This window comes from Dendrobates tinctorius, unplaced genomic scaffold, assembly GCF_039654945.1.
Source record: "Dendrobates tinctorius isolate UK_male_01 unplaced genomic scaffold, ASM3965494v1 ptg000035l, whole genome shotgun sequence".
NCBI lineage: Eukaryota > Metazoa > Chordata > Amphibia > Anura > Dendrobatidae > Dendrobates > Dendrobates tinctorius.
Window position 1 is genome coordinate 42,731,859 of NW_027361703.1, and position 26,907 is coordinate 42,758,765.

The window sequence follows — 26,907 nt, forward strand, 5'->3', positions numbered from 1 at the left end:
CATTTTATCTTTTACTATTGATGCCGCATAGGCGGCCTCAGTAGTAAAAAGTTGGTCACACTTGTCAAACACTGTGTTTGACGAGTGTGACCATTCTGTCAATCAGTTCTCCAAGCGATGCTACAGATCGCTTGGAGAACGCTAGCAATTCTGCAAGCTAATTACGCTTGCAAAATGCTAGTTTTTCCGCTGGAAAATCGCGGGAATTTAAAATGCGATTTTTCCCGCGGACTGGAATTCCGGAATTCTCGCGGTAATTTCCGCGAGAATTCCGGTACGTGTGCACTTAGCCTAAGTGAAACTGGAGTCAGGGCTTCTGGCTCTACATTAAGATTAAGTAGAAAAAAACCTGGTGACAGATTCCCTTTAAGGCAATGATATTTAATCAGTTATTTTCTGTTTCCTAACTAGAGGAAAAGTCCAGTATTGTCAGGCATTGGGCAAACATTTGGAGACTACTGTGCTGTTACTCTACTCAGTGCTGTATGGGAGCCAAAAAAGCAATATATCAAAACTGATGTATCAATGGGCAAATTCTACAAATAATTATGCTTTGTTTCCACAGTACATTCATTCGGCAGGAATCATCCACAGAGTAAGTAATGTACATCTGTCTACATCACAACGACACACAATTGAAATCAAGCAGATAAGGAATCCACAGCAAGTACTCTGTGCCCAAAAATGCAATGGTTGTAAATAGCCTGGGCCAGGTACCTAGAAGTCTGGGGTGGCCACAGGATTGGCTCCAACCTGGACAAATTTTACCTAACAGGGAGACGCTTATCTGAGAAAATGCTAAGAATCAGTCTTATACTGTATACTTCTTATGTCAAATGAAGTAGCCCTATCCTAAGACATTCCTTTTTCGGCTTAGTTTTCTTTGCAGGCTCATGTGAATAGAGACAAGTCAGGTCAGCATGTGTCCCTGCTAGTCTGTTAGTCTTTGTATGGTTCACCATGTTCATTCATTTATATCCGGTCCTAGGAAAGGTCTAGCTATGTTGGTATATAACATTCTTCCATAACCTTTAAGGGTTTGAGGGCCTCAATGTCGCCTTAAACCAATCTCAAGGACTTGAGTAAAAAGTAAAGGCATATTAACGTTGGAACCCTTATTGAAAGTATCTGCCATAAATGTATGATGGCTGCCAGTTCCACTTCTTGGACTCGAACCTATCAGGAGAATGGTCCCCTTCTCCCATAACTTGCGGTAATTGGCCTTTTGTGGTATTAAAGTTGCATTAAAGATAACGACACACATGCATGGCTGCCTCTCCTCCACCTCATGTACCACTCCTGCAGTGCAAGACAGGGGCCAGGGACCCCCTTAATACTGACATTTGGGAATCCCAGAGATAGCCACACAGTGCACCAATAGTACTTATCCCTCATTTTTCTCACCTACGCTGCACTTTTAAGTCACCTGGGCATCCTTTGTGAAAATATGTGTAATTTTCTATAGCTTCTTTGTTCTCCAGTGAATGCCGTTTGGATATTTGTTTAGTCGGGGTTTGGTATTTTTTTTTCCTTTATTGGACACTAATCCTTTCATATGTTACTCTATATAATGTTTCCCCATCATGTAATGACATATTTATTTTTGCTATATTTTAGGACTTGAAGCCAAGCAATTTAGCTGTAAATGAAGATTGTGAGTTAAGGGTAAGCACGCTACTTTCTGTTTCTCTGATTTGCTGCTTGCAGAAATCCTTAAAGGTAAGAATTCACCTACAGTGGGAAACATCAGTTTTTGGTACACTGTCGATTTTGCATGTTTTCCCACCCACAAAGAATGGAGAGGTCTATAATCTCTATTGTATGTGCACGTCACCTGTGAGAGACTGAATCTTAAAAAATAAAAAAATAAAAAATAATCACATTTGTTGGCCAAAATCTTACAATACATGACCCCATCCATCCTCCCTTCAATACGGTACAGTCATCATGTCCCCTTTGGAGACCTACTCAGACCTCCTCCTATGTCTCCTCTGGTTCATCCAGATGGTCATTGGCCAACGTCAAGCAGGTCTGAACATGTGTCGGCGTGAGCAGGGGAACCTTGCGTGCCTTGCTGGATTTTGATCCATGATGGTGTAGAGACTGCGGTCCCAGCTCTCTTCAGGTCAGTGACCTGGTCCTCCCGTGTAGTTCAGGACTGATTCCTGACCTTTCTCAATCCTCCTTACCCCTCAAGGCGAGATCCCACATGGAGCCCTAGACCGAGGATGATTGACAGTCATCTTGTGTCTTCCATTTTCTAATAATTGTGCCAACAGTTGTTGCCTTCTTACCAAGTTGCTTGCCTATTCAATTGTAGCCCATCCCAACCTTGTGCAGGTATACAATTTTGTCCCTGGTGTGCTTAGACAGCTCTTTTTGGTGTTGGCCATGGTGAAGAGGTTGGCATGTTATTGATTGAGTGTATGGACAGGTGTCCGGTATATCGGAATGCGCTCAAACAGGTGCACTTAATACAGGTAATGAGTGCAGAGTAGGAGGGCTTCTGAAAGAAAAACTAATAGGTCTGTGAGAGCCAGAATTCTTTCTGGTTGGTAGTTGATCAAATACTTATTTCATGCAATAAAATGCAAATTATGTAAAAATATTGATATCCTATCTCTCACAGTTGAAGTGTACCTACAATATAAATTAGACCTCTCCATTCTTTGTAGGTGGAAAAATCTGCAAAATTGGTAGTGTATGAAATATTTTCCGCACTGTATAGTATTAACCCCTTTCCTACATTAGATGTACTATTCCGTCCATGTGACCTGGGACCTACTGTAAGTCCCAAGAACAGAATAGTACGTCTAATGCGCTCACGGGCGGGGGGGGGGGGCGCAGCTGATCGCGGCCGGGTGTCAGCTGATTATCACAGCTGACACCCGGCACAATGTGTCAGGGGCGGTTACAGACCGCCCCCGACATGATAACCCCTGGCACACCGCGATCAAACATGATCGCGGTGTACCGGGGCTTAAAAAAAGCATCGGCAGGGAGGGGGCTCCCTCCGTGCTTCCCTGCGAAGTGCAGCGCCGCTGCGGGGGTCGCCTTCCCTGCAGGTCCCCGGATCCAATATGGCGGAGGGGACCTTCGGGGGCCTGCAGGGAGCCGGCTTCCTCACTGCCTGCAGAGCACCGGCATGAGGAAGCCTGCAGCAGTGCCTGTGACAGATCGCTGATCAGCGATCTGTCACATGAGTGATATCCCCCCCTGGGACAGTGTAATAAAGTAAAAAAAAAAAAAAAAAATAGTACACATATTTGGTATCGCCGCGTCCGTAACTACCCACCCTATAAAACTCCCATTAGTTAACCCCTTTAGCGAACCCCTTAAAAAAATTAAAAAAAAACGAAGCAAAAAATGATTTATCATACCGCTGAACAAAAAGTCCAATAACGCGCGATCAAAAAGACGCATATACAGTGTTGGCCATAAGTATTGACACCCCTGCAATTCTGTCAGATAATACTCAGTTTCTTCCTGAAAATGATTGCAAACACAAATTCTTTGGTATTATTATCTTCATTTAATTTGTCTTAAATGAAAAAACACAAAAAGAATTGTCCTAAAGCCAAATTGGATATAATTCCACACCAAACATAAAAAAAGAGGGTGGACAAAAGTATTGGCACTGTTCGAAAAATCATGTGATGCTTCTCTAATTTGTGTAATTAACATCACCTGTAACTTACCTGTGGCACCTAACAGGTGTTGGCAATAACTAAATCACACTTGCAGCCAGTTGACATGGATTAAAGTTGAATCAACCTCTGTTCTGTGTCCTTGTGTGTACCACATTGAGCATGGAGAAAAGAAAGAAGACCAAAGAACTGTCTGAGGACTTGAGAAACCAAATTGTGAGGAAGCATGAGCAATATCAAGGCTACAAGTTCATCTCCAAAGACCAGAATGCTCCTGTGTCTACCGTGCGCAGTGTCATCAAGAAGTTTAAAGCCCATGGCACTGTGGCTAACCTCCCTAGATGTGGACGGAAAAGAAAAATTGACAAGAGATTTCAACCCAAGATTGTGCGGATGTTGGATAAAGAACCTCGACTAACATCCAAACAAGTTCAAGCTGCCCTCAGTCCGAGGGTACAACAGTGTCAACCCGTACTATCCGTCGGCGTCTGAATGAAAAGGGACTGTATGTAGGAGACCCAGGAAGACCCCACTTCTTACCCCGAGACATAAAAAAGCCAGGCTGGAGTTTGCCAAAACTTACCTGAAAAAGCCTAAAACATTTTGGAAGAATGCTCTCTGATCAGATGAGACAAAAGTAGAGCTTTTTGGGCAAATGCATCAACATAGAGTTTACAGGAGAAAAAAAGAGGCATTCAAAGAAAAGAACACGGTCCCTACAGTCAAACATGGCGGAGGTTCCCTGATGTTTTGGGGTTGCTTTGCTGCCTCTGCCACTGGACTGCTTGACCGTGTGCATGGCATTAAGAAGTCAGAACACTACCAACAAATTTTGCAGCATAATGTAGGGCCCAGTGTGAGAAAGCTGGGTCTCCCTCAGAGGTCATGGGTCTTTCAGCAGGTCAATGACCCAAAACACACTTCAAAAAGCACTAGAAAATGGTTTGAGAGAAAGCACTGGAGACTTCTAAGGTGGCCAACAATGAGTCCAGACCTGAATCCCATAGAACACATGTGGAGAGATCTAAAAATGGCAGTTTGGAGAAGGCACCCTTCAAATATCAGGGACCTGGAGCAGTTTGCCAAAGAAGAATGGTCTAAAATTCCAGCAGAGCATTGTAAGAAACTCATTGATGGTTACCGGAAGCGGTTGGTAGCAGTTATTTTGGCTAAAGGTTGTGCAACCAAGTATTAGGCTGAGGGTGCTAATACTTTTGTCTGGCCCATTTTTGGGTGAAATGATCAATGTTTGCTTTTTGCTTCATTCTCTTTTGTGTTTTTTCATTTAAAACAAATTAAATGAAGATAATAATACCAAAGAATTTGTGTTTGCAATCATTTTCAGGAAGAAACTGAGTATTATCTGACAGAATTGCAGGGGTGTTAATACTTTTGGCCAACACTGTAAATATCCATGGTACCGCTGAAAACGTCATCTTGTCCCACAAAAAACAAGCTGCCATACAGCGTCATCAGTGAAAAAATAAAATAGTTATAGCTCGCAGAATAAAGCGATGCAAAAATAATTATTTTTTATATAAAATTGTTTTCATTGCATAAAAGCGCCAAAACATAAGACATAAATGAGGTATCGCTGTAACCGTACTGACCCGAAGAATAAAACCGCCTTATCAATTTTACCGCATGCGGAACGGTGTAAACGCACCCCCCCAAAAGAAATTCATGCAACACTGGTTTTTGTTCATTTTGCGTCCCAAAAATCAGAATAAAAAGCGATCAAAATAGTCACGTGCCCGAAAATGGTACCAATAAAAACGTCAACTCGTCCCGCAAAAAATAAGACCTCACATGACTCGGTGGGTCAAAATATGGAAAAATTATAGCTCTCAATATGTGGTGATGCATAAACTATTTTTGCAATAAAAGGCGTCTTTTAGCGTGCGACAGCTGCCAAACATAAAAACCGCCATAAATAGTAAATCAAACCCCCCGTTATCACCCCCTTAGTTAGGGAAAAATAATAAAATGAAAAAAAAATTATTTCCATTTTCCCATTAGTGTTTGGGTTGGAGTTAGAATTGGGGGGTTTCCACTGTTTTGGCACATCAGGGGCTTTCCAAACGCGTCATGGTGTCCAATCTCCATTCCAGCCAAAAAAGTCAAATGGCGCTGCTTCCCTTCAGAGCTCTGCCATGTGCCCAAATAGTGGTTTACCCCCATATATCAGGTATCAGCATACTCAGAACAAATTGCACAATAACTTTTGGGGTCCTGTTACTCTTGGGAAATTAAAAATTGGGGGTGAAAATATCATTTTTGTGGAAAAAATATCATTTTTTAATTGAACGGCTGTACGTTATAAACTTCTATGAAGCCCTTGGGGGTTCAAAGTGCTCACCACATATCTAGACAAGTTCCTTGGAGGGGGGAGGGGTCTAGTTTCCAAAATGAGGTCACTTGTGGGGGGGTTTCCACTGTTTAGGCACATCAGGGGCTCTCCAAACGTGACATGGCGTCCGATCTGAATTCCAGCCAATTTTGCATTGAAAAAGTCAAACGGCGCTCCTTCCATTCTGAGCTCTGCCATGCGCCCAAACAGTGGTTCGCCCCATATATCAGGTATCGGCGTACTTAGGACAAATTGCGCAATAACTTTTCCAGTCCAATTTCTCCCGTTACCCTTGGTAAAATTTAAAAAAAAAAAAATTGAACCTGAAGTAATTTTTTTTTTTTTTTTTTTTTTAAACATTCAAAAAATTCCTGTGAAGCATCTAAAGGGTTAATAAACTTCTTGAATGTGGTTTTGAGCACCTTAAGGGGTGCAGTTTTTAGAATGGTGTCACTTTTGGGTATTTTCTGTCATATAGACCCCTCAAAGTGACTTCACATGTGATGTGGTCCCTAAAAGAAAATGGTGGTGTAAAAATGAGAAATCGCTGGTCAACTTTTAACCCTTATAACTTCCTAACAAAAAAAAAGAAAATTTTGCTTCCCAAATTGTGCTGATGTAAAGTAAACAGGTGGGAAATGTTACTTATTAAGTTTTTTGTGCGCCGTATCTCTGATTTCAGGACATAAACATTCAAAGTTGGAAAATTGCAAGATTTTCAAAATTTTCGCCAAATTTCCATTTTTTTCACAAATAAACGCAAGTTACATGAAAATTTTACTACTAACATGAAGTACAATATGTCACGAGAAAACAATGTCAGAATCACCGGGATCCATGGAAGCGTTCCAGAGTTATTACCTCATAAAGGGACAGTGGTCAGAATTGTAAAAATTGGCCCGGGAATTAACATGCAAACCACCCTTGGGAGTAAAGGGGTTAATATATTTTTCTTTATTTTTATAGTCTGATAGTGGATTTATATTTTTTTTTTTGCTGTACATGATTATGTGGCAGTCTGATTTCATTATTGAGAGTTTTGCTGAACTGCAGCCAAGTGTGCTTGGGAAACTGTACACTATGTGTTCTTTTGACTTCTGCAGAAGAGTCTTCCAGACATGCTTTGTCACGTTTTAAGTTGACACTGAGCAGGGAGAGGGAGTAGGTGAGCTGTGACTAGCTGCACCTGACCGTTGTCCGTAACATAATCTCTAGAGAACTGGAGCTGTCAATCTATTGGGTTTGGTGACCACAGTGAAAACTGCAGGAATTTAGGATTTTTTGATAATGATATGGAAAATGTAAAGAATAAGTATGAAAAAAAATTAAATCACCACTCCAGCATTTTTTTGTTTATTATTTCAGCCCTCTGTTGGTGCTACTAACCTAAGACCCCTGCCCCTAATGTTATACCTCCCTCCCCGTATTCAGCTCTCCCCAGTGCTGCTCTGGTCCCGAGGTGCCATCTTCTGACTGAATGGAAGTCAGAGGTAATGGTCACAAGCTCTTAATGCAAGTCTGAAGGCCAGAACGTGGCTCTCATAGACTTGCATTGAGGAATGACCTCTGGCCCGCTCCAGCAAACACTGGAGCGATCCGGCAAGTCAGAAACTGCTGGAGACTGACCGGAGCAGCACCGATAGAAGATAAAGACGGGGCTGGCAAATATGAGACTAAGGGCAGGGACCTTATATTAGTATCAGCACTCCAGCACTGAAATAATGAAAAAAAAAAAACACTGGAAAAGTGCTTCACACAAAATTGAATTTTAGATATCGGTCATTTTCTGATGACATTCACTTTTAAGACCTCATCTTATTAATGACAGGAGTCATGGCTAACGCATGGTATTTATGCTTATTTTTCTCCTTCTTGCAGATTTTAGATTTTGGGCTGGCACGACAGACAGATGATGAAATGACTGGCTATGTAGCAACCAGATGGTATCGAGCTCCAGAGATCATGTTGAATTGGATGCACTACAATCAAACAGGTAATTGGGGGGGGGGGAAGATGCACAAAATCAAACTCAAGCTTTTGTAGCATTAGTGATCAAAGCCTGATGAGGAGACCAGAGTAGTCTTGGAAGTGGGCAATTTATCATCTTTTCAGTTAGCCATGAAAAAGTATCAACCACTGAGGACTCTCAAATGTTAATATTTTTCTATCTACTGGCTAACACGGTACAAATATATTTTTCCTGTATCAAAAATTAAGTTACTGGGGCATATTTATCAATACTTTCTAATTTTTAGGAAGTGCACACTTAGACTAGGCAGTCTTAAAATTCACCAGATTTATTAAAGTGATTCATGATGTTTGATAAATCTGTCTAATTTTAAGACTGTCTAGTCTAAGCTTACACCAACTATAAGTTTGGCTTATTTTGTGCCAGAAACTTGTGCCAAAATGTTAGCGCACGGAGTCACTTAAGGGCATGTCACACTAAGAGATATCGCTAGCAATATCGCTATAACTAGTGACGTTATAGCGATATCGCTATGTGTGATACTTGCCTACGACCGGCTCCCCCGCTGGTTATCGCTGATTGCGCGAGAACGTTCAGGACTGTTTCTCGTCGTCTGCTTCCTGCGGCGCTTCCTGGGGAGAGACGAGCGACAAGCGTGGAGCCGGGCGGGAGGACGCAGGATCGCCTGGTGTGACAGGTAAGTAGCGACCCCCGTCCCCAGCGATGTCGCTAGTGAGATCTGCCTGTGTGGCAGCTCACTAGCGACCACTTGGCGATGTACCAGCGATCCTGACCACGTCATATCGCTGGTCGGGATCGCTGGTACATCGCTAAGTGTGACAGTACCTTAAGCCACACTATTTAGGCGAAGCTGCACACCCCTCATCTGACATGGTGGAGAAAGTGTCTAAAACACATAAATATGGCCAAAATCATGAGACTGGTTTTTGGCACATGTTACAACAGACTTGTGCATTTATCTTGACAAACATGCACCGTAATTTAACCTCTTAATGCTAAAGTTAGTCCTAGCATTTAATCGTCCATGTGAATGTGGAGGGTAGCATAGCACTTATGCAGAACGTAGGTGGAAATGCTGCTCTTACAATTATTCAGACTTCCTTCAAATTGCTGCAGTACCACAGCTACTCGTACAAACACGTATGAGTGAGTGACCGCTCCTTCATTGGGGAGGTAGTCGTCAGACCCATGCCTAAAATCAAAGTTATAGGGAATTTCACGTTTCATGCTGACTGAACCACAGGCAGCATGTACTCCTGCCGTAGCATTTGAGGAGAAAGCGTGGTAGTAAGGGCAGCCAGAGACTTGGTGAATAGGCGTTCTCACGTGCTCACCAAGAGTGACGGATCTATCGCTATGCGTGTATTTGACGAGAACTATCAATCCAGCTGAGCTGCCAGATACAATCTGCTTGGACTAGTCACTTCGTCCCCGGCTGCACTTTTATCCATGTTTTTCTCTGAAACGCTGCGGCGGCAGGATTGCGTCTTTATGCTGCCTGGGGTCCGGAGAATCCCTTTACAAATAGTTCGTCTGATGAACAAACATTTGTTGGGAACTAGAACAACAAATAATATGAAATACTTTTCCTGATACGGCGTCATACAACCTTGTACACAAGTTAAATTAGATTTTCTATTGTCTCTAATTTATTTTCCGCTAGTGCTACAGAATTTCATCGGTGTTCACTTATTTGCATCTGTTTAATTAGACACAGATTATTCACTATATATTTTCTAATACAATTGTTTGCTTTGAATTTTTCACTTGTAGTATTTTATGTGCCTTTACAATTATTTTATCTTTGCAGTTGACATTTGGTCAGTGGGATGCATTATGGCGGAGCTTTTGAAAGGCAAAGCCCTTTTTCCAGGCAATGACTGTATCCTCTTATCACCGGTTACCTTAATATTTTAGATGACAAATTCTGAAATGGAGATTATATTGAATACCATGCCCTTATGGATTACTGATATTGATAGCCTGAAAAATATACCTTACAAGTGCTATGGCAAAATGTCCATTATTATAGTTTAGTGGTAATTGTGTCATTAATAAATAAATGTTCTTAATATCATACCGAAGTTAATGTGATGTAAAACAAAAAATATGTAGAGGCTTGGCTACTGGTTTTTGATGGGACGGTAAACAGTATCCATACTCAGACTTATTTTAAACATTAGAAATCGTTAGCAACAGAATCCAACTTTAGAAATATAGTTGCATTCTGATTTACAGTATATGTTTTGCGTTTTGTTTTTCTAATAAGGCCAATGCTTTGTCTGACGGCTATTTCTCTTCTCTCATCCACAGCTGGGAGTCCATTTGTTATCACTGGGTGGGAAGGGGACAGTAACCTCCAACATGTAGGCAGCAAATTATCTCTCAGAAAAACAATGATGATGGAAGAGTCAGGAGGGGCCAATAGCAGAAATGAAAACTATCACACACTTCATTTTTGTACCTGGAGAAAGGAGCTAGTACGGCGTAGAAATGAGTTGGTATTAATAAAAAACAGTTTGGAATCCCAAGGATTTTCATTCCCGCAGCGCACCCCACCTAAACATTCCAGTTTCTGTTTTTGCTATTATAAATCTTGAAGACCCTTTTCCTCAGGATACAAATCCAGCTCACCAGATACGGCATTCCAACATCGGAACACGAGACCGCTGTGTCAAAGCGCACAATCCAAGGCAATGAGAAAAAACTTTGTCCAGCTCCACGATGTAGTGAAAAATATTCTTTATTCACTCAATAGAAATGAGGTTTAAAAGCCAGCATGAGTTACAAGGCATGCGATCGATCTACGCGTTTCGAGTGGCTAGGCACTCTAAACGCGTAGATCGATCGCATGCCTTGTAACTCATGCTGGCTTTTAAACCTCATTTCTATTGAGTGAATAAAGAATATTTTTCACTACATCGTGGAGCTGGACAAAGTTTTTTCTCATTGCCTTAGACCCTTTTCCTCCAGTCACAGGGCAGGAGCAGGTAGCCGCTTTCCACGCTTTTATAGGTGATGTGCCTGCACCCAACATCTTCAGGTGAGCCCTACCATCGCTTTCACCTGTCCCTCTCCAGAGCTTCTCAGGAGGCTCCAGTGCACAGAGATAATTATTGGGTTTAGCTGTCTTCAAGCAAAACTATCCTCTGAAAATCACCAATTGTCTAAATAAAGTTTTTTAGTATCACAATTTTTATTTAAAAAAAAAAAAAAGTGTAATCGTGCAATTTTCTCACCAGCCAATGGTGCTTTTTTAAACACCTACTTCCTGTCCTTCTAGGAAGGAAGCACAATTAAATAACTGATCACACCTCTGTACATTGCTCATAACAAAGGTTCCACCATTCACAATGGGAGATTTGATAACTGACCCTCCTCTCCCTTCCTTCACAATGACCTTTTGGCTATGTGCACACGTGCAGAATTGCTAAGGAAATTTCCGCCGAAATTCTGCAACTCCCTGCCGTGGGAAATTCGCATACGGAATTCCCACAAAAAATAGCGTTTTGAAAGCGTAATTATCTTGCAGAATGCTAGCGTTTTCCAAGCGATCTGTAGCATCACTTAGAAAACTGATTGACAGGTTGGTCACACTCGTCAAACATAGTGTTCGACAAGTGTGACCAACTTTTTACTATTGAGGCTGCCTCTGCAGCATCAGTAGTAAAAGATAGGATGTAAAAAATAATTTAAAAAAATTATTCTCGCCTTCCGACGGGCCCCCAATCTGCTCTGCAGCACTTCCGGCATCTTCCAGTCCCAGTAATGCTTTGCGCGAAGGACCTGCGATGACATTACGCTCGCGAGAGTGCGACGTCATCGCGATCGTTCGCGCAAAGCATTACTGGGACCGGAAGATGCTGGGAGTGTGGTGAGAGGCGGGAAGGACTCCGGGGGCCACCGGAGGGTGAGTATATCCCGATTTTATTTATTTTATTTTTTTTATCCATTTTTTACAGGATTATGGTACCCAGGGGCTGGATGACAGTCTCCTTCTCCTCCAGACCCTGGGCACCATCCGCACATGAAGCGCTCACTTCACGCATGGTGGGCATAACCACATGTGTAAAGTGAGCGTTTCAATGCAATCCTATGGGTGCGGAATCCCCGCGATTCTGCAAAAAGAATGAGCATGCTGCAGATTTTTCCGCTATGCGATTCTGCAGCTGAAAAATCCACAGCATTAGCACAGCATTGCGGAATCCCATAGGATTGCATGGGATGCGGGTTTTTTTGCGTTTTCGCAGCGATTTCAAGCGTAAAAAAACGCAGCGAAAACGCTAAAAAAAGCAACATGTGAACGCAGCCTTTCACGCACTCATCTGATACGATAGTACAAAAGATTGTATTTGGACTTTGCTGATTGTGGCTACGTACATGTGTTATTTCCTGAAACAACCGTCTACAAAAAGCTCTAGTGGCCAGTGTGAAAATTGCAAGATTTTATTTTTTTATTTTTAATACAAATTGTGACTTTTTTTTTTTTTTTTTTTTGATGATTACTTCCCTTTTAATCTAGCGTTTATGGTGACCTTGAGTTGCATAAATAGAAACCCATATTATTGAATGTTATTCCTGAAGGAGTAGTAAAGTGTTTTGTGATATTGCAATATACTGGTACATACCATTTTCCTAAATAAGTTCAGATATCGATCAGTTGAAAAGGATAATGGAAGTTGTCGGCACACCTAATTCTGAATTTCTTATGAAGATCTCATCCGAACATGTGAGTTCGTTATGCTGAAAGCTATGTTCTCATGTACCAATAATTTTGATCCGTTGTTATTGCGCAATCATATTAATAATTGTCAATCCCTAAAGTAAAACAAAAAGGTAAAAACAATTAAAAGATTAGCAATATTATGTAATGCAAATATTCTTGTGTTGTATGTCCAATATTTTATTTGTCAAACACTCTAACCAGTGTTACAAAACAATGACTTATTATGAGCATTCTGCTGATCCAACATGGGATGCGTTTTTTTTGCGTTTTCGCAGCGATTTCAAGCGTAAAAAGCAACGTGTGAACGCAGCCTTTCACGCACTCATTTGATACAATAGTACAAAAGATAGTACAAATAGACATTTGATGTCTATTATTATTGCCTGTACTACTGACCAGGTCAGTGGCCTGGGAAATTGCTGTATGGAATTAAAAAAAAAAAAAAAAAATTCTGCTCAGGTCAAGACTAGTAAGTACTAATGATGAGCAAACGTGCTTGGATAAGGTGTTATCCGGGCATGCTCGGGTGCTAACCGAGTGACTTTGATGTGCTTGAGAAATATGTTTGAGTCCCCGCGGCTGTATGTCTCATGGCTGCTCGACAACCCCAACACATGTTTGCTAGGCAATCCCTGCATGTGCTGCGGCTGTTGAACCTCTGTGGGGACTCAAACATATTATTCGAGCACGCCAAAGTCACTCGGTTAGCACCAGAGCATGCTGGGATAACACTTTATCCAAGCATGTTTGCTCATCACTGATAAGTACAATTTTACTTATTATTCCAATTGTGCTTGTATAAATAGGCTCGGCGGTATATTGAGTCCTTGCCACACATGCCGCAGCAGGATCTGAACGAGGTGTTTCGTGGTGCCAACCCTCTAGGTATGTACCTCCTCTTCTGCAATATGCTGTGACTCTCATACCTGGAGCAGAGAGCTCGATCAGAATGTTTTATCACACAGTATATAATAGTTAGAGTAGACATTGCCATTATTGGCATATAATCAGTATTATCAAAAAAGCAAATAAATGTGCAAGACACAGAAATACGAGTTGAAATATAATTTCAGCCGACGTCTACAGAATACACCAGACCAGTGGCCGTGTCTGTAACTCTCTGGATCACTGGAAATATCCAGATTCATCATTCATGCATCTTTGTTTTTAGTGAACATGGAAAGTCTTCTAACTGTTATCTCATCCCTTTAAAAGCCGTGAGATTTTGACAAGCGATGCCTTCTCTTTTTAGCAATTGATCTGCTGAAGCGGATGCTGATTTTAGACAGTGATAATCGGATCACAGCCACGGACGCCCTCGCACATCCTTACTTTGAGCAGTATCATGATCCCGAAGATGAGCCGGAGGCTGAGCCATATGATGAATCTACTGAGAATAAAGAACGCACAATTGAGGAATGGAAAGGTACAGGGATGTATGTGTGTACACAGGATGCACGAGTGTGGGAATGTTTTGTGAAGGTAGCTATTTAACATATACCACACTCATACAAAAGAAGGTTGAAAATAAAAAAGATGCCTTTGATTAGAACAATTGGATTTCCTGAATTGTATGGTGATTGATATACAGTGTATACACCTGTTGCCCACTTGGAGGTTAACGCCGGAAGACAATGTCTTTCCATTTACTAGGTTAAGATTTCATAGGATGTTCGAGTTGGAAGGGACCTCAAGGGTCATTGTGTCCACACCCCTGCTCAAAGCAGGATTCACTAAACCATCTTGAACAGATGTCTATCCAGCCTGTTTGAAGACCTCAATGGCCGGAGAACTCACCACCTCTCGTGGCAGCCTGTTCCACTCATTGATCACCCTCACTGTCAAAGTTTTTTTTTTTTTCTAATATCTAATCTGTATCTTCTCCCTTTCAGTTTCATTCCATTGCTTCATGTGTTTCCATGTGAAAATGAGAATAAGGATGATCCCTCTACACTGTGACATCCCTTCAGATATTTGTAGACCGCCATTAAGTCTCCTCTTAGCCTTCTTTTTTTTAGCAATCCAAACATTCCCATATCTTTCAACTGTTCCTTGTAAGACATGCTTTGCAGTCCGCTTACCTTCCTGGTAGCTCTTCTCTAAACTTGCTCCAGTTTTTCAATCTCTTTTTCTCTATCGCTTCATTGGGGACACAGGAAAACATGGGTGTATACTGCTTCCACTAGGAGGTTAACACAGGGATTTCATTTCCAATTCACAGCGCTGCTGTTTGGCGTAGCCACCGTCCCCAGAGTTTTTACGAAAATAATGGGGACAGATATGGCCATTCTACTCAGCAGGAGCATCCTCGTCATTCCCTATCTAGGCGACATTCTCATCAAGGCCGCATGCCAGGAGAGTGTACAGATTACTCTGGACACTTTTTCTTCTGGGCTGGATTATCAACACAGCAAAGTCATCTCTGATCCTGGTCCAATGTATTGCTTCTCTGGGAATGCTTTTCGACACAACCCAAGCAAAACAGCTGACATGTGCCTCGAACAGCCATGGGTGGAATTGCAATCCACCTGTGGATGTTGAATTGTTAAATGCCGCTGTCATTCTCAGTCAATATATTGTAAGATGGCCACCGGACAGGTCCTTGAGGAGAGAAATGTATCATCGAGATTGGTAGCTTCGGTAATGTGAGCTCAGGAAAGCATGCTCCAGCACATATAGTGCTGAGAGAGTCATTAGGGCATTCCAGGACCAGGTTTTACGAGCAGTTAATATAGATGGGTGGAAATAACTGCACATATATCCACATCCCAGGGGCGCGATTCAGCAGATAAAATGGAAACAAAATGTCTCATTCATTGTCTGGATCTGGAGATGTGTAGATTTTCTGTGTGTTGGTCTGTGCCATGGCCTTAAGGAATGGACACTATCATGAGTAGACGGATCCAAAATATTGTATGGACTTTACTTTTTCACTTTGTGCCGGAAAAGGCTAGCTCTTAGGTTTGCTTATGCTTAAGCAGGTTTATGAAGTTTTAACCTCTTTCCGACATCAGGCGTAAATTTACGCCAATGTCGGACCCCCTCCCTTTGATGTGGGCACCAGCGCTAAGTCCACATTTTCTGGCACATGTAAGCTGTTTTGAACAGCTGACATGTGCCCAGAACAGCTGCGGGTGGAATGGCGATCCACCTGCGGCTATTAACCCGTTAAATGCCGCTGTCAGACTCTGACAGCAGCATTTAACATGCGCTTCTGGCAATCGTGCCGAAAATCCGCCCATCGGTGACCCCCGTCATGTGATTGCGGGTCACCGATGGGTTGGCATGACAACCAGAGGGCTCCTGGAGACCTCTATAGTTGTCACTGCTGGATAGCTATGAGCGCCACCCGGTGGTCCTGACCTGGAGAATCATAATGGCAGGTCACTTTGAGCATTGTGAACCAAGTAATAAAGCAAAACAAAAAACAGGTGTGGGGTTGCACTTCTTTTTTGCAATTTCACCGCACTTGTAAATTTTTTCCCGTTTTCGAGAACATGACCTGATAAAACCAATGGTGTAGTTCAAAAGTACAACCCGTCCCACAAAATCAAAGTTCTCACATGGCCATATTGACCAAAAAATAAAAAAGTTATGGCTCTGGGAAGAAGGGGAGCAAAAAATAAAAATGCAAAACAAAAAATACCTCTGGTCGTTAAGGGGTTAATAAATGTGCCTGGACATTTTAAAGAAAATGTTTCCTGTGTCTAGTCAGCTGCAGCTGAATGAGTACAAACCTCTTCAGGGGTGCGGTTTACAGAGCAAAAGGAACAGCGGTATTAAAACGTATATTTAATCCGGCACTGTTTTTAAAAATATATATATATATATATATATATATATATATATATATATATATATATATATATATATATATATATATATATATATATATATTGCAAAATGGGAACAAAATACAGTTTTTGCAATTGCATGGAATAAAAGGGATAACAAAAGAAAAAGTACTGAACCTGTGTAATGCAAATGGCTCAGAGCTTAGCAGAGGGAAGGTACCTCTTAGGTAATTGGACAGAACTACAGTAAGCTGTATCTTCTAGGACGGACAAATAACCAAAACTCAATCTTTGATTTTTATAAGATCAAGGTTATGCCCACATACCTCCCCTTTGTGAGCTCATATGGGGGCTGGTCGTGGGATGTGTTAGGTCTTTTAAAACTTTGAAATCCCTGACTCTTAGCATATCTTCTCCCCTTGAGGTCCCAGGTGGGAAATATCATTGTCACGTTTCCTATCACGATTTTGTTTGCCTTTTTTGCTGCTGCATCACACTGTTGACTCATATCCAGTCTGTTAATAAGTTACTAAATTATATGTGCCAGAAAATGGTGCAACTAACAATTTCCATTAGGAAAAATATATATGACTTCTGGCATCCATTTATTTAAAGAAGAAAATAAAATAAACAAGTTTGATGTCGGCTGCCCAAATGGGCCTGGTCTTCATGTGGTTAAGTTCCCCGAGCACAGCCTTGCACCATTTTCTTTATTGTCGCTGGAGGCTAATAACTACGTGTTTTTATTCACACTGATTTTAAAATATTTTTATGTGAAATAATAATATTGAAGCCGCTATTTTATGTGTTGAAACTTATAATTTTATTTTGCTTTGTTTTTTCCACCAGAGATTACATATGAGGAAGTGGTCAGCTTTAAGCCACCTGATATTAAAATGGATAATCTTGAAATTGAACAGTAAAGATTGCCCTTTCTCCTCCTCACAACGGACAATTACAGTATTGGCTTTGGCTTTTGCACCGTGAAAGGCTTCTGTTGACCAAAGACAAGAGCGTTCTGAAGATACCATCACTATAAGCTCATAACTGCTGCCATAAACCCATTTTCTGGAAATATCATTTTCAATGAAAACCTGCCATTTTTCTAATGCTACACACAAGCACAATCGCATGAAATTTTCTAAATCTCACGCTCTCTCGACATCTGCTATATGAATGTCTGTGACGTATCAGATGTCTGTGTAACAATAATTGGAGTGTAGCCTTATTTATTGTCATCCACAGGCCAGTAATGTTCTCCTTGGTCCGAGCTTTGATCAAAGCCAAATTCATCTAGCTACATAAACATGGTCGGGCCACAAATGTGAACGTTGAGCAGCTGGATAATTTCACATAGAGGGCTTTTAGTACAGATGGACGTTGACTGTGCAGACCCTTAAAGTACATTTGTGGTTATCATAAAACCACACTTGACAGCATTACTGCTATTGAACTGATGACATACAGTATGGTTAATGCAATATATTGGGGTCACTTTTGGGCTAATTGTGAGCATACTCCATCATGAATAATTGCCACCCCTTCCATCCTTTGGTTATTGTCGTGAAGCCAATGACTACTGCAGACATACGAGACCGGCCTACATTTTATGTCCTGCTAAGACTTGTAGGTAAACTGATCTCTAGACTAATGTGTGAGATGATAGAGATAATAAATATATATTATTACTAGCTTGTACCACTCCGGTTATAGTAAATCTTTCTTTTATCACTGTAATCTGAATATTGCGCACAACTGTCCCCAATGATGGTCTGTTCAGTCCAACTCTGAAATGTTTTGTGACAACCACTTTTTTTTTTTTTTTAATTTTTAAAAAAATACATTTGTCAAATTCACTGTGGGACAAAATCTGTTGTCGACAGTCTTGTTCATCCGCAGTTCCTTCCCATCTATAGTAATGATAGCCTTCCATGAGCACGGCGATGTGTGGGCGTTCAGAGGTGGCTTTGACATGTTGCGTAAACAGCGTGGGTGATCGTTATTTATATGCATTGCTATATCATGGTGCAGCACGGCATGTACATTAACAGCGGCATAAATGTTTCCCATGAATGTGAAAAGGCTGCTTTTTAGTGTGATTTCTGCATGTTACTAATGTTTCTAATAATGATAGAAGGGGAGCTCCACATCAAATGGATTCACTGATCAGGTAAAGGTTTACTCCTCGGACCGAAAAGATTTCTGCCAGCTTTAAAAGCGGGTGCCTTCATATGGTGGCTGGGCGCAATTATGCCTGCTAGTCATCTGTTGACTGTCTGGAGGGTAATGTGAAAAAATTGCTGGTGAGCCGTGTATTTGTCCTGCTGCAAATAAAATCAATCTTTTAATTATTTTTTGTCTTGTGTGTATCACTCTTAGGCCGGGGTCACACCAACCGACGCAAAATACGGTCCGTATTTTACATGCGTAATACGTAGAAATGTCCCCTAAATAGTGCTCCGTATGTCATCCGTAATCAAGGTGTGGTCGCGTATTTTGTGCATTAAGCATCCGTATGTAATCCGTATGGCATCCGTATGCCGAGATTTTCTCGCAGACTTGCAAAATGGACATATAATGGAGCCCTATGACAGGTTTTCTAACACAAACGAAAGAATAGATATAGACACATAGAATGCATATATATTTCTCAGATCAGCCGGGGACTCCCGCTGACGTCACTGAGGCTGCGGGGAGTCCCCTGGCTGACCTGGAGTGAACTAATGACCGTGGGGAAAAAAGTCATAAACTTTCCCACGGTAATTAGTTCATCTCCAGGCAGCCATTGAGGCTGCGCAGAGCTGAATTCACTCTGAAGCAGTTTACAGTGAAGCTGGTAGCATTAGTACCGGTCCTCATTATAAACTATTTAACCCCTTCTGATGGATTGCAGCGTGGAACATGATTGAACGGCGAAGAGGTAAGGATATTGGTGTTTTTCTGTTGGTTTTTTTTTTTTTTTTTTTGCATGTCATGTTTTTTTGGAATTACCAGCGTAATAAAAAATTGTCACAAACTTGGTGTATTTATTTCATTAAAAGACTTTTTAATTAATGTCTGTGTGGTTTTTAACCCTTTCTTAGTATAGGGTTAATAATGGATCGGTGTCTTATTGACACCTCTCCATTATTAATCTGCTTAATGTCCCCTTTCAATCGAATGGTGACATTAACCCATTGGCCACCGCTACAGGGCAATGGGAATAGAGGATAAGTGCCAGAATTGGCACATCTTATAGATGAGCCATTTCTGGGGTGTCTGGGGACAGATTTTTGTAGCTGGGGGGACCAAAAACAATGGTCCTTCTCATGGCTATTAAAATCTGCCCTCACTCACCTGCTTTACCTCTCTGGTTGACAAATTACCGCAGGAGCCCACGCATTTTTTACATCGAATTAACCCCTTAAAGTAACACCTACACCTCCCAAATTTTACACACAAACCCTCATCTAATTACTAATGACAGCATATAAAAAAAAAAAAAAAAAACCATGAAATGGTTTACTGTATGTAAACCATGTGTCATTTCATGTCGGGTTGGGGAATAATTTGACAGAAGCTGGCAATTGATTAGCGGCTATTCTGCTATGAAGAACTCTATGAAATATATATATGTGTCTCAATGACGTGTGTATGTGAGAGATATATATATATTCTATGTGTATATATACTTTTGTTTCTTTATTAAACCTGTCAATGTTATTTTACTGTATCGCGCACTGAATTGCCGGCTTTTCTAAAAGACACCGGGTGCGTATTTCTCGCATCACACATCTGGTCCGTGTGTAATGCGTATTTTTAGCGCACCCATAGACTTGCATTGGCGTACTACGGGCGTAGCACACTGACAATCGCAGCATGCTGCGATTGGCATGGACCGTAGGATACGGACGAGAAATATACGGCTGATGTGAGCTGCCCCATAGAGAATCATTTGTCCGTGTGTAATGCGTGGTTTTAACGCCTCTTACTCGTCCGTATTCCTCGCCAGTGTGACCCCGGCCTCACTGGTTCTTACTGAAAGCAATAATCGATAACCTACTTTGGTAAAATTCATCACTTATTAGTTCATTTTTGCTACCAAAGGAACAGCATTAATGTGCAGCAACATATACAGTATATATATATATATATATATATGTGTGTGTATATATAGTAAGGTAGCGCTCACTGAGGGTATTGGGGAACACGCACTTGGCTGCAGATAGACCAGGTTCGGCACAGGCTTTTCATATAAAACAGTCCATGTGGTTTATTGTGCAGCATAAACCATAGCAGCATGAGGAAAACGATAACAGTCTTACAGCAGACAAAAAACGAAGGTTCATAGTGAAGCTCTGCTCCCTTAGCCCTGTGTTCACATAGCAAACAGGCTGTACAGTCTCTCAGATAATCCCCCCCCCTCCTCTGTCTGGGGTTACCTCTTAGCTGCTTCTCAGTCCTGACGTCCCTTTCCTCCTGGGGCCTGGCCAGCACTCACAGGCTATTATACACAGACCACACACGGTCGGCAGTGTCCACATGCGCGCATCAGGAAGGTAGCACACCTAGCACGTCGGCCTTCCGGGTCCTTCCACACGGACCAATCAGATCCAGGCATTCACTCGTGACCTACCCAGGTCAGCTTATATGGTCCATAGCCACGCCCACAGCATCACATGGCTATGATCTCATTGCAGGTCCTTCACAACTGCACACATAGGCTTTACTTCAGACACGCCCCTGGGTGGGTTTGTAGGTGACTGGTCCCACCCATCTCACCAGCCACCTGGAAGCTCTCCCTAATACAGAGTAACAAACCCTCAGTAGAATATCTGCTGATTAATAGCGGTTCCAGCTTCCATCACAAGGTCACCCACCTTGTGATACATGACTGTCATTTACCATCCTTTCTCCATTACAATAATGGATATGCCTGAGTGCATGACCCATACAGCGCCCCCTAGCGGTCACTGCACCACAAAATACATTATATATATACACTCACTGGCCACTTTATTAGGTACACCATGCTAGTAACGGTTGGACCCCCTTTTGCCTTCAGAACTGCCTCAATTCTTCGTGGCAGAGATTCAACAAGGTGCTGGAAGCATTCCTCAGAGATTTTGGACCATATTGACATGATGGCATCACACAGTTGGCGCAGATTTGTCGGCTGCACATCCCTGATGCGAATCTCCCGTTCCACCACATCCCAAAGATGCTCTATTGGATTGAGATCTGGTGACTGAGGAGGCCATTTGAGTACAGTGAACTCATTGTCATGTTCAAGAAACCAATCTGAGATGATTCGAGCTTTATGACATGGCGCATTATCCTGCTGAAAGTAGCCATCAGATGTTGGGTACATTGTGGTCATAAAGGGATGGACATGGTCAGCAACAATACTCAGGTAGGCTGTGGCGTTGCAACGATGCTCAATTGGTACCAAGGGGCCCAAAGAGTGCCAAGAAAAAATTCCCCACACCATGACACCACCAGCCTGAACCGTTGATACAAGGCTGGATGGATCCATGCTTTCATGTTGTTTACGCCAAATTCTGACCCTACCATCCGAATGTCGCAGCAGAAATCGAGACTCATCAGACCAGGCAACGTTTTTCCAATCTTCTACTGTCCAATTTCGATGAGCTTGTGCAAATTGTAGCCTCAGTTTCCTGTTCTTAGCTGAGAGGAGTGGTACCCAGTGTGGTCTTCTGCTGCTGTAGCCCATCTGCCTCAAAGTTCAACGCACTGTGCGTTCAGAGATGCTCTTCTGCCTACCTTGGTTGTAACGGGTGGCAATTTGAGTCACTGTTGCCTTTCTATCAGCTCGAACCAGTATGCCCATTCTCCTCTGACCTCTGGCATCAACAAGGCATTTCCGGCCACAGAACTGCCGCTCACTGGATTTTTTTTCTTTTTCGGACCATTCTCTGTAAACCCTAGAGATGGTTGTGCGTGAAAATCCCAGTAGATCAGCAGTTTCTGAAATACTCAGACCAGCCCTTCTGGCACCAACAATCATGCCACGTTCAAAGGCACTCAAATCACCTTTCTTCCCCATACTGATGCTCGGTTTGAACTGCAGGAGATTGTCTTGACCATGTCTACATGCCTAAATGCACTGAGTTGCCACCATGTGATTGGCTGATTAGAAATTAAGTCTTAACACACAGTTGGACAGGTGTACCTAATAAAGTGGCCAGTGAGTGTATATATAATGTATGTGGTGTGACTGGTGGTCGCGTGGTTAATGGAAGGTGTGTCACAGGGATGGCAGCTCCCTGTGATGTAGCCCAGAGTGTTTTTCTTAAGTGTATGTAGATTTGTAAGTAGGTGTTCATATTTGGGTCTGGACTACCCATGTGCCTCACTCCGTGGTGAGGGGGCTCACAGTACCCCGTTTTGTTTGAAGATAAGTGTGTGGTTGTGAATCTGCAGGACCTGTGATGATGTCATGAACATATGACTAGCCATGTGGTAGGTAACTGGGAGTGGTTACAGGCTATCTAAGGAAGGTGTGTTGCATATGTGTGAGTGTGTTGGAGTCTGTCAGCCCAGGCAGAGCTTCCATGTTCCAGGCTCGGACGTCGCATAGCCTGGGGAAGTCGTGCCGGCAACTCCGAGCCAAAAGGAGCCAACGGTCTTGGAAACCGCTTGATACTGACCGGGGTCAGAGAGAGAAATGTGTACAGGATACCTCTGTGGTAAGATGGATCCGGGAACCTGCCTGGCTAACAGGTAATGGTCTTGAAAACCGTGTGATAGTGACCAGGGTCAGAAAGAGACTGTGAATGGACATTTATCGGATGCCTCTGAGGATAAGAGGAATCTGAGAACCTGTGTGACCGGGGTCAGTGAGAAGTATTGTTCAGGAAAAGACTATTTTGTACTATGTTTACGGATACCTCTGAGGACAAGAGGGATCCAGGAACCTGTGTGACCGACACCAGCAGGTAACGGACAGGTGTCCGTGTTATTCTGACCGGGATCAATGAGAGACTGTATCTGTATTCACGTGATAAAGCTGAATGTTTAATAGACAGTGAAATCGCTGCTGGAACTGACTTATTAATAAACTGAATGGCTTTGTTTTAACCCTGAGCGTGCCAGTGTTTACCTCAAAGACCTGCAAAGTGAGTAAGCCCTGTCCACTCACATGGTGGAACCTTACAATGTATATGTGTGTGTGTATGTATAGTTGGATAAATACACACACACACTTTTGTGTTTTTTTTTGTTTTGTTTTTTAAAGTATTCATTGTGCAAAATTGGTAAAACCAAAATTAAATAAAATATAAATTTTATTAAAAAAGGAAAACTGAAATATCACATGGTCATAAGTATTCAGACTCTTTGCTTAGACACTCATATAATAAGTCATATGCTGTCCATTTCCTTGTGATCCTCCTTGAGATGGTTCTACTTCATTGGAGTCCAGCTGTGTTTAATTAAACTGATAGGACTTGATTTGTAAAGGCACACTCCTGTCTATATAAGAGCTCACAGTGCATGTCAGACCAAATGAGAATTATGAGGTCAAAGGAACTGGCTAAGGAGCTCAGAGACAGATTTGTGGCAAGGCGCACATCTGGCCAAGGTTACAAAATAATTTCTGCAGTACTCAAGGTTCCTAAGAGCACAGTGGCCTCCAATAATCCTTAAATGGAAGAAGTTTGGGACCACCAGAAGTCTTCCTCGACCTGGCCATCCAGCCAAACTGAGCAATCGTGGGAGAAGAGCCTTGGTGAGAGAGGTAAAGAAGAACCCCAAGATCACAGTGGCTGAGCTCCACAGATACAGTAGGTTAGATGGAAGAAAGTTCCACAAAGTCAACTATCACTGCAGCCCTCCACCAGTCGGACCTTTATGGCAAAGTGGGCCGACGGAGGCCTCTCCTCAGTGGAAGACACATGAAAGCCCGCATAGAGTTTGTTAAAAAACACATGAAAGTCTCCCAGACTATGAGAAATAAGATTCTCTTGTCTGATGAGGCGAAGAGAACTTTTTGGTGATAATTCTAAGCGGTATGTGTGGAGAAAACCAGGCACTGCTCATCACCTGCCCAATACAATCCTAACAGTGAAAAATGGTGGTGGCGGCATTATGCTATGGGGTTGTATTTCAGCTGCACTGCAGGTACAGGACGACTGGTTGCAATTGAAGGAAACATGAATGCTGCCAAGTGCAGAGATATCCTGGATGAAAACCTCTTCCAGAGTGCTCTGGACCTCAGACTTGGCTGAAAGTTCACCTTCCAGCAAGACAATGACCCCTAAGCACATAGCTAAAATAACAAAGGAGTGGCTTCAGAACAACACTGACCATTCTTGACTGGCCCAGCCAGATCCCTGACCTAAACCCAATTGAGCATCTCTGGAGAGACCTGAAAATGGCTGTCCGCCAACGTTTACCATCCAACTTGAAGGAACTGGAGAAGATCTGCAAGGAAGAATGGCAGAGGATCCCTAAATCTAAGTGTGAAAAACTTGTTGCATCATTCCCAAGAAGACTCATGGCTGTACTAGCGCAAAAGGGTGCTTCTACTCAATACTGAGCAAAGGGTCTGAATACTTAAGGCCATGTGATATTTCAGTTTTTCTTTTTTGATTAATTTGCAAAAATTAATGGTGTGCAGAGTGTACATTGAGAAAAAAATGAACTTTTTATGAATTTACCAGTTGGCTGCAATGAAACAAAGAGGAAACACTTAAACGGGTCTGAATACTTTCAGTACCCACTGTATATAGATGTCAGTGACATATACAATTATTACAGTGTGTGCAGTTTACTGTACATGTATTTAATTATTAAGATTATTTTTCTGAAAAAAATATTGTGGGCTCCTGCATAATTTTCTTAACCAGCTGGGGGCAGGTGTTTATAGCCTAGAAAGGCGGTAATATCCATGAAGCTTCACAGGCTATTACTATCAGCTCACAGCTGTATACTTAGCCTTTACTAGCTATTAATATGGGGGACCCACCAAAAAATGACATGGGGTCCCCCTTTAATTAATAGCCAGCAAAGGGAATGCAGACAGCTGTGGGATGCTATTAATAGCCTTGGAAGGGGCCATGGATACTGCCCCCCTCAGGCTACAAACATCAGCTATAAGATGTGCCAATTCAGGCACTTAGCCTCACTCTTCACACTTGCTCTGTAGCGGTGGCAATTGGGGTAATGGATGGGGGTTGATGTCACCTTTTATTGTCAGGTGACATCAAGCCCAGTGGTTAGTAATAGGCGTCTATAAGCACCCATGTGAGATATGGGAAAATGTTATTTTGATTTCTGATGGAATTCCCCATCAAGTTAAGTTTGACCAAAAATACTTGTTTCTTTCCACTCAGTCCCTTCCCTTGGCATTCCCCAAGGCCATAAAAAGCCATGCAATTTTTTTGCTTTAATTAAAAGAGCTAGGAAGAAACTCTCAGAAGCTCGGGTCCCCACCAATTAGCACGAGGATTTCAAACTCATCTGCAGCTGAAGCCAGCTGGCTCGCTTTGTGTGTGTGACTGAAGCATGTGGAAACACCGTCGTGCAACAAGTCACAGTAGGCTCTGAGATATTGAATCTGGAAAAAGCCCTATAATAACAGAATGCAATATCTCTGAGCCTAGCCAAGCACATTATCGGAATTGGCATCCCTTCGCCAACACGTCCATATTATTAAGCCAACTCCAGAACCCTGCATTATGGAGTTATAAAGCATAACTAACAGGAAGTACATACAGTAGGCATATTTAGTCTCTATGCGCAGACAAAATCCAACAGAACCCATTGGCGGCGCCACTGACCCATTCAGAGCTTCGGGCCATCTACGGTTCTGGGCAGAAAATCATATTCTCAGACGTGGGAGGAGGGTGGCAGCCCAGCCCAGGGGAGGCAGCAGAGTGTGGGAGGGAACAGCCTAGGAGATATAAGGCAGTCCTCATTTTTGGACTTTGTTTTTCTAGTTGCCGGAGGATAGCTGACGCAGCCAGGAAAGCCTGTAACTAAGATTTGGAACTGTGATCCATCAGCGCCTCCCTGTGGTCACATGCTACATAACACGGTAATTGCAACCTATCCATACCCTATCCTTGTGACTGTATACCTGTATATTGTTCTTGTAAATATATACCTGTATATTTCTAGTGCGCCTTTTCGGTGATTAATTATATAATTAATCTTGGGCTGCTCTTTTATCTCGATTCACGAATCCTCACATTCGCACAGTCAGTTGGTCAATTGTACGCTACCCGGGTTGGTTTCTAACCCTGATATAAGCCTGTTGTCGGACAGGGGTTATGTCGAACAAGGAACTGGTGGTAGAATACTGTATTGTGTTATTGAGGAACTCTGGCAGTGACGGCCGGGAGTTTTAAATATATATCCCCAGCCTGGGTTGGTGATATATATCCCCCCTCACTGGG

The 26,907-nt window shown here is 42.3% G+C and overlaps 1 protein-coding gene and 1 long non-coding RNA gene across 5 annotated transcripts in view; both read left to right on the forward strand.

The window, feature by feature from the left end:
- LOC141087706 (mitogen-activated protein kinase 11-like) overlaps positions 1–18,858 on the forward strand; it is an 83,017-nt gene extending 64,159 nt beyond the window's left edge. For all 4 annotated transcript variants that reach the window (XM_073573432.1, XM_073573433.1, XM_073573431.1 and 1 more), the window contains exons 5-12: positions 566–595; positions 1,618–1,665; positions 7,876–7,990; positions 9,798–9,869; positions 12,637–12,716; positions 13,520–13,598; positions 13,966–14,139; positions 17,357–18,858. In XM_073573432.1, coding sequence (XP_073429533.1) covers positions 566–595; positions 1,618–1,665; positions 7,876–7,990; positions 9,798–9,869; positions 12,637–12,716; positions 13,520–13,598; positions 13,966–14,139; positions 17,357–17,430 — 672 coding nt within the window. In that variant the 3' untranslated portion in view covers positions 17,431–18,858. The remainder of the gene's footprint in view (positions 1–565; positions 596–1,617; positions 1,666–7,875; positions 7,991–9,797; positions 9,870–12,636; positions 12,717–13,519; positions 13,599–13,965; positions 14,140–17,356) is intronic.
- Positions 18,859–22,740: 3,882 nt separating this feature from the next.
- Positions 22,741–26,907, forward strand: part of LOC141087833 (uncharacterized) — a 44,080-nt gene continuing 39,913 nt past the window's right edge. Inside the window, exons 1-2 of the long non-coding RNA XR_012231738.1 lie at positions 22,741–23,230; positions 26,449–26,546. This is a non-coding gene — a long non-coding RNA (uncharacterized lncRNA). The remainder of the gene's footprint in view (positions 23,231–26,448; positions 26,547–26,907) is intronic.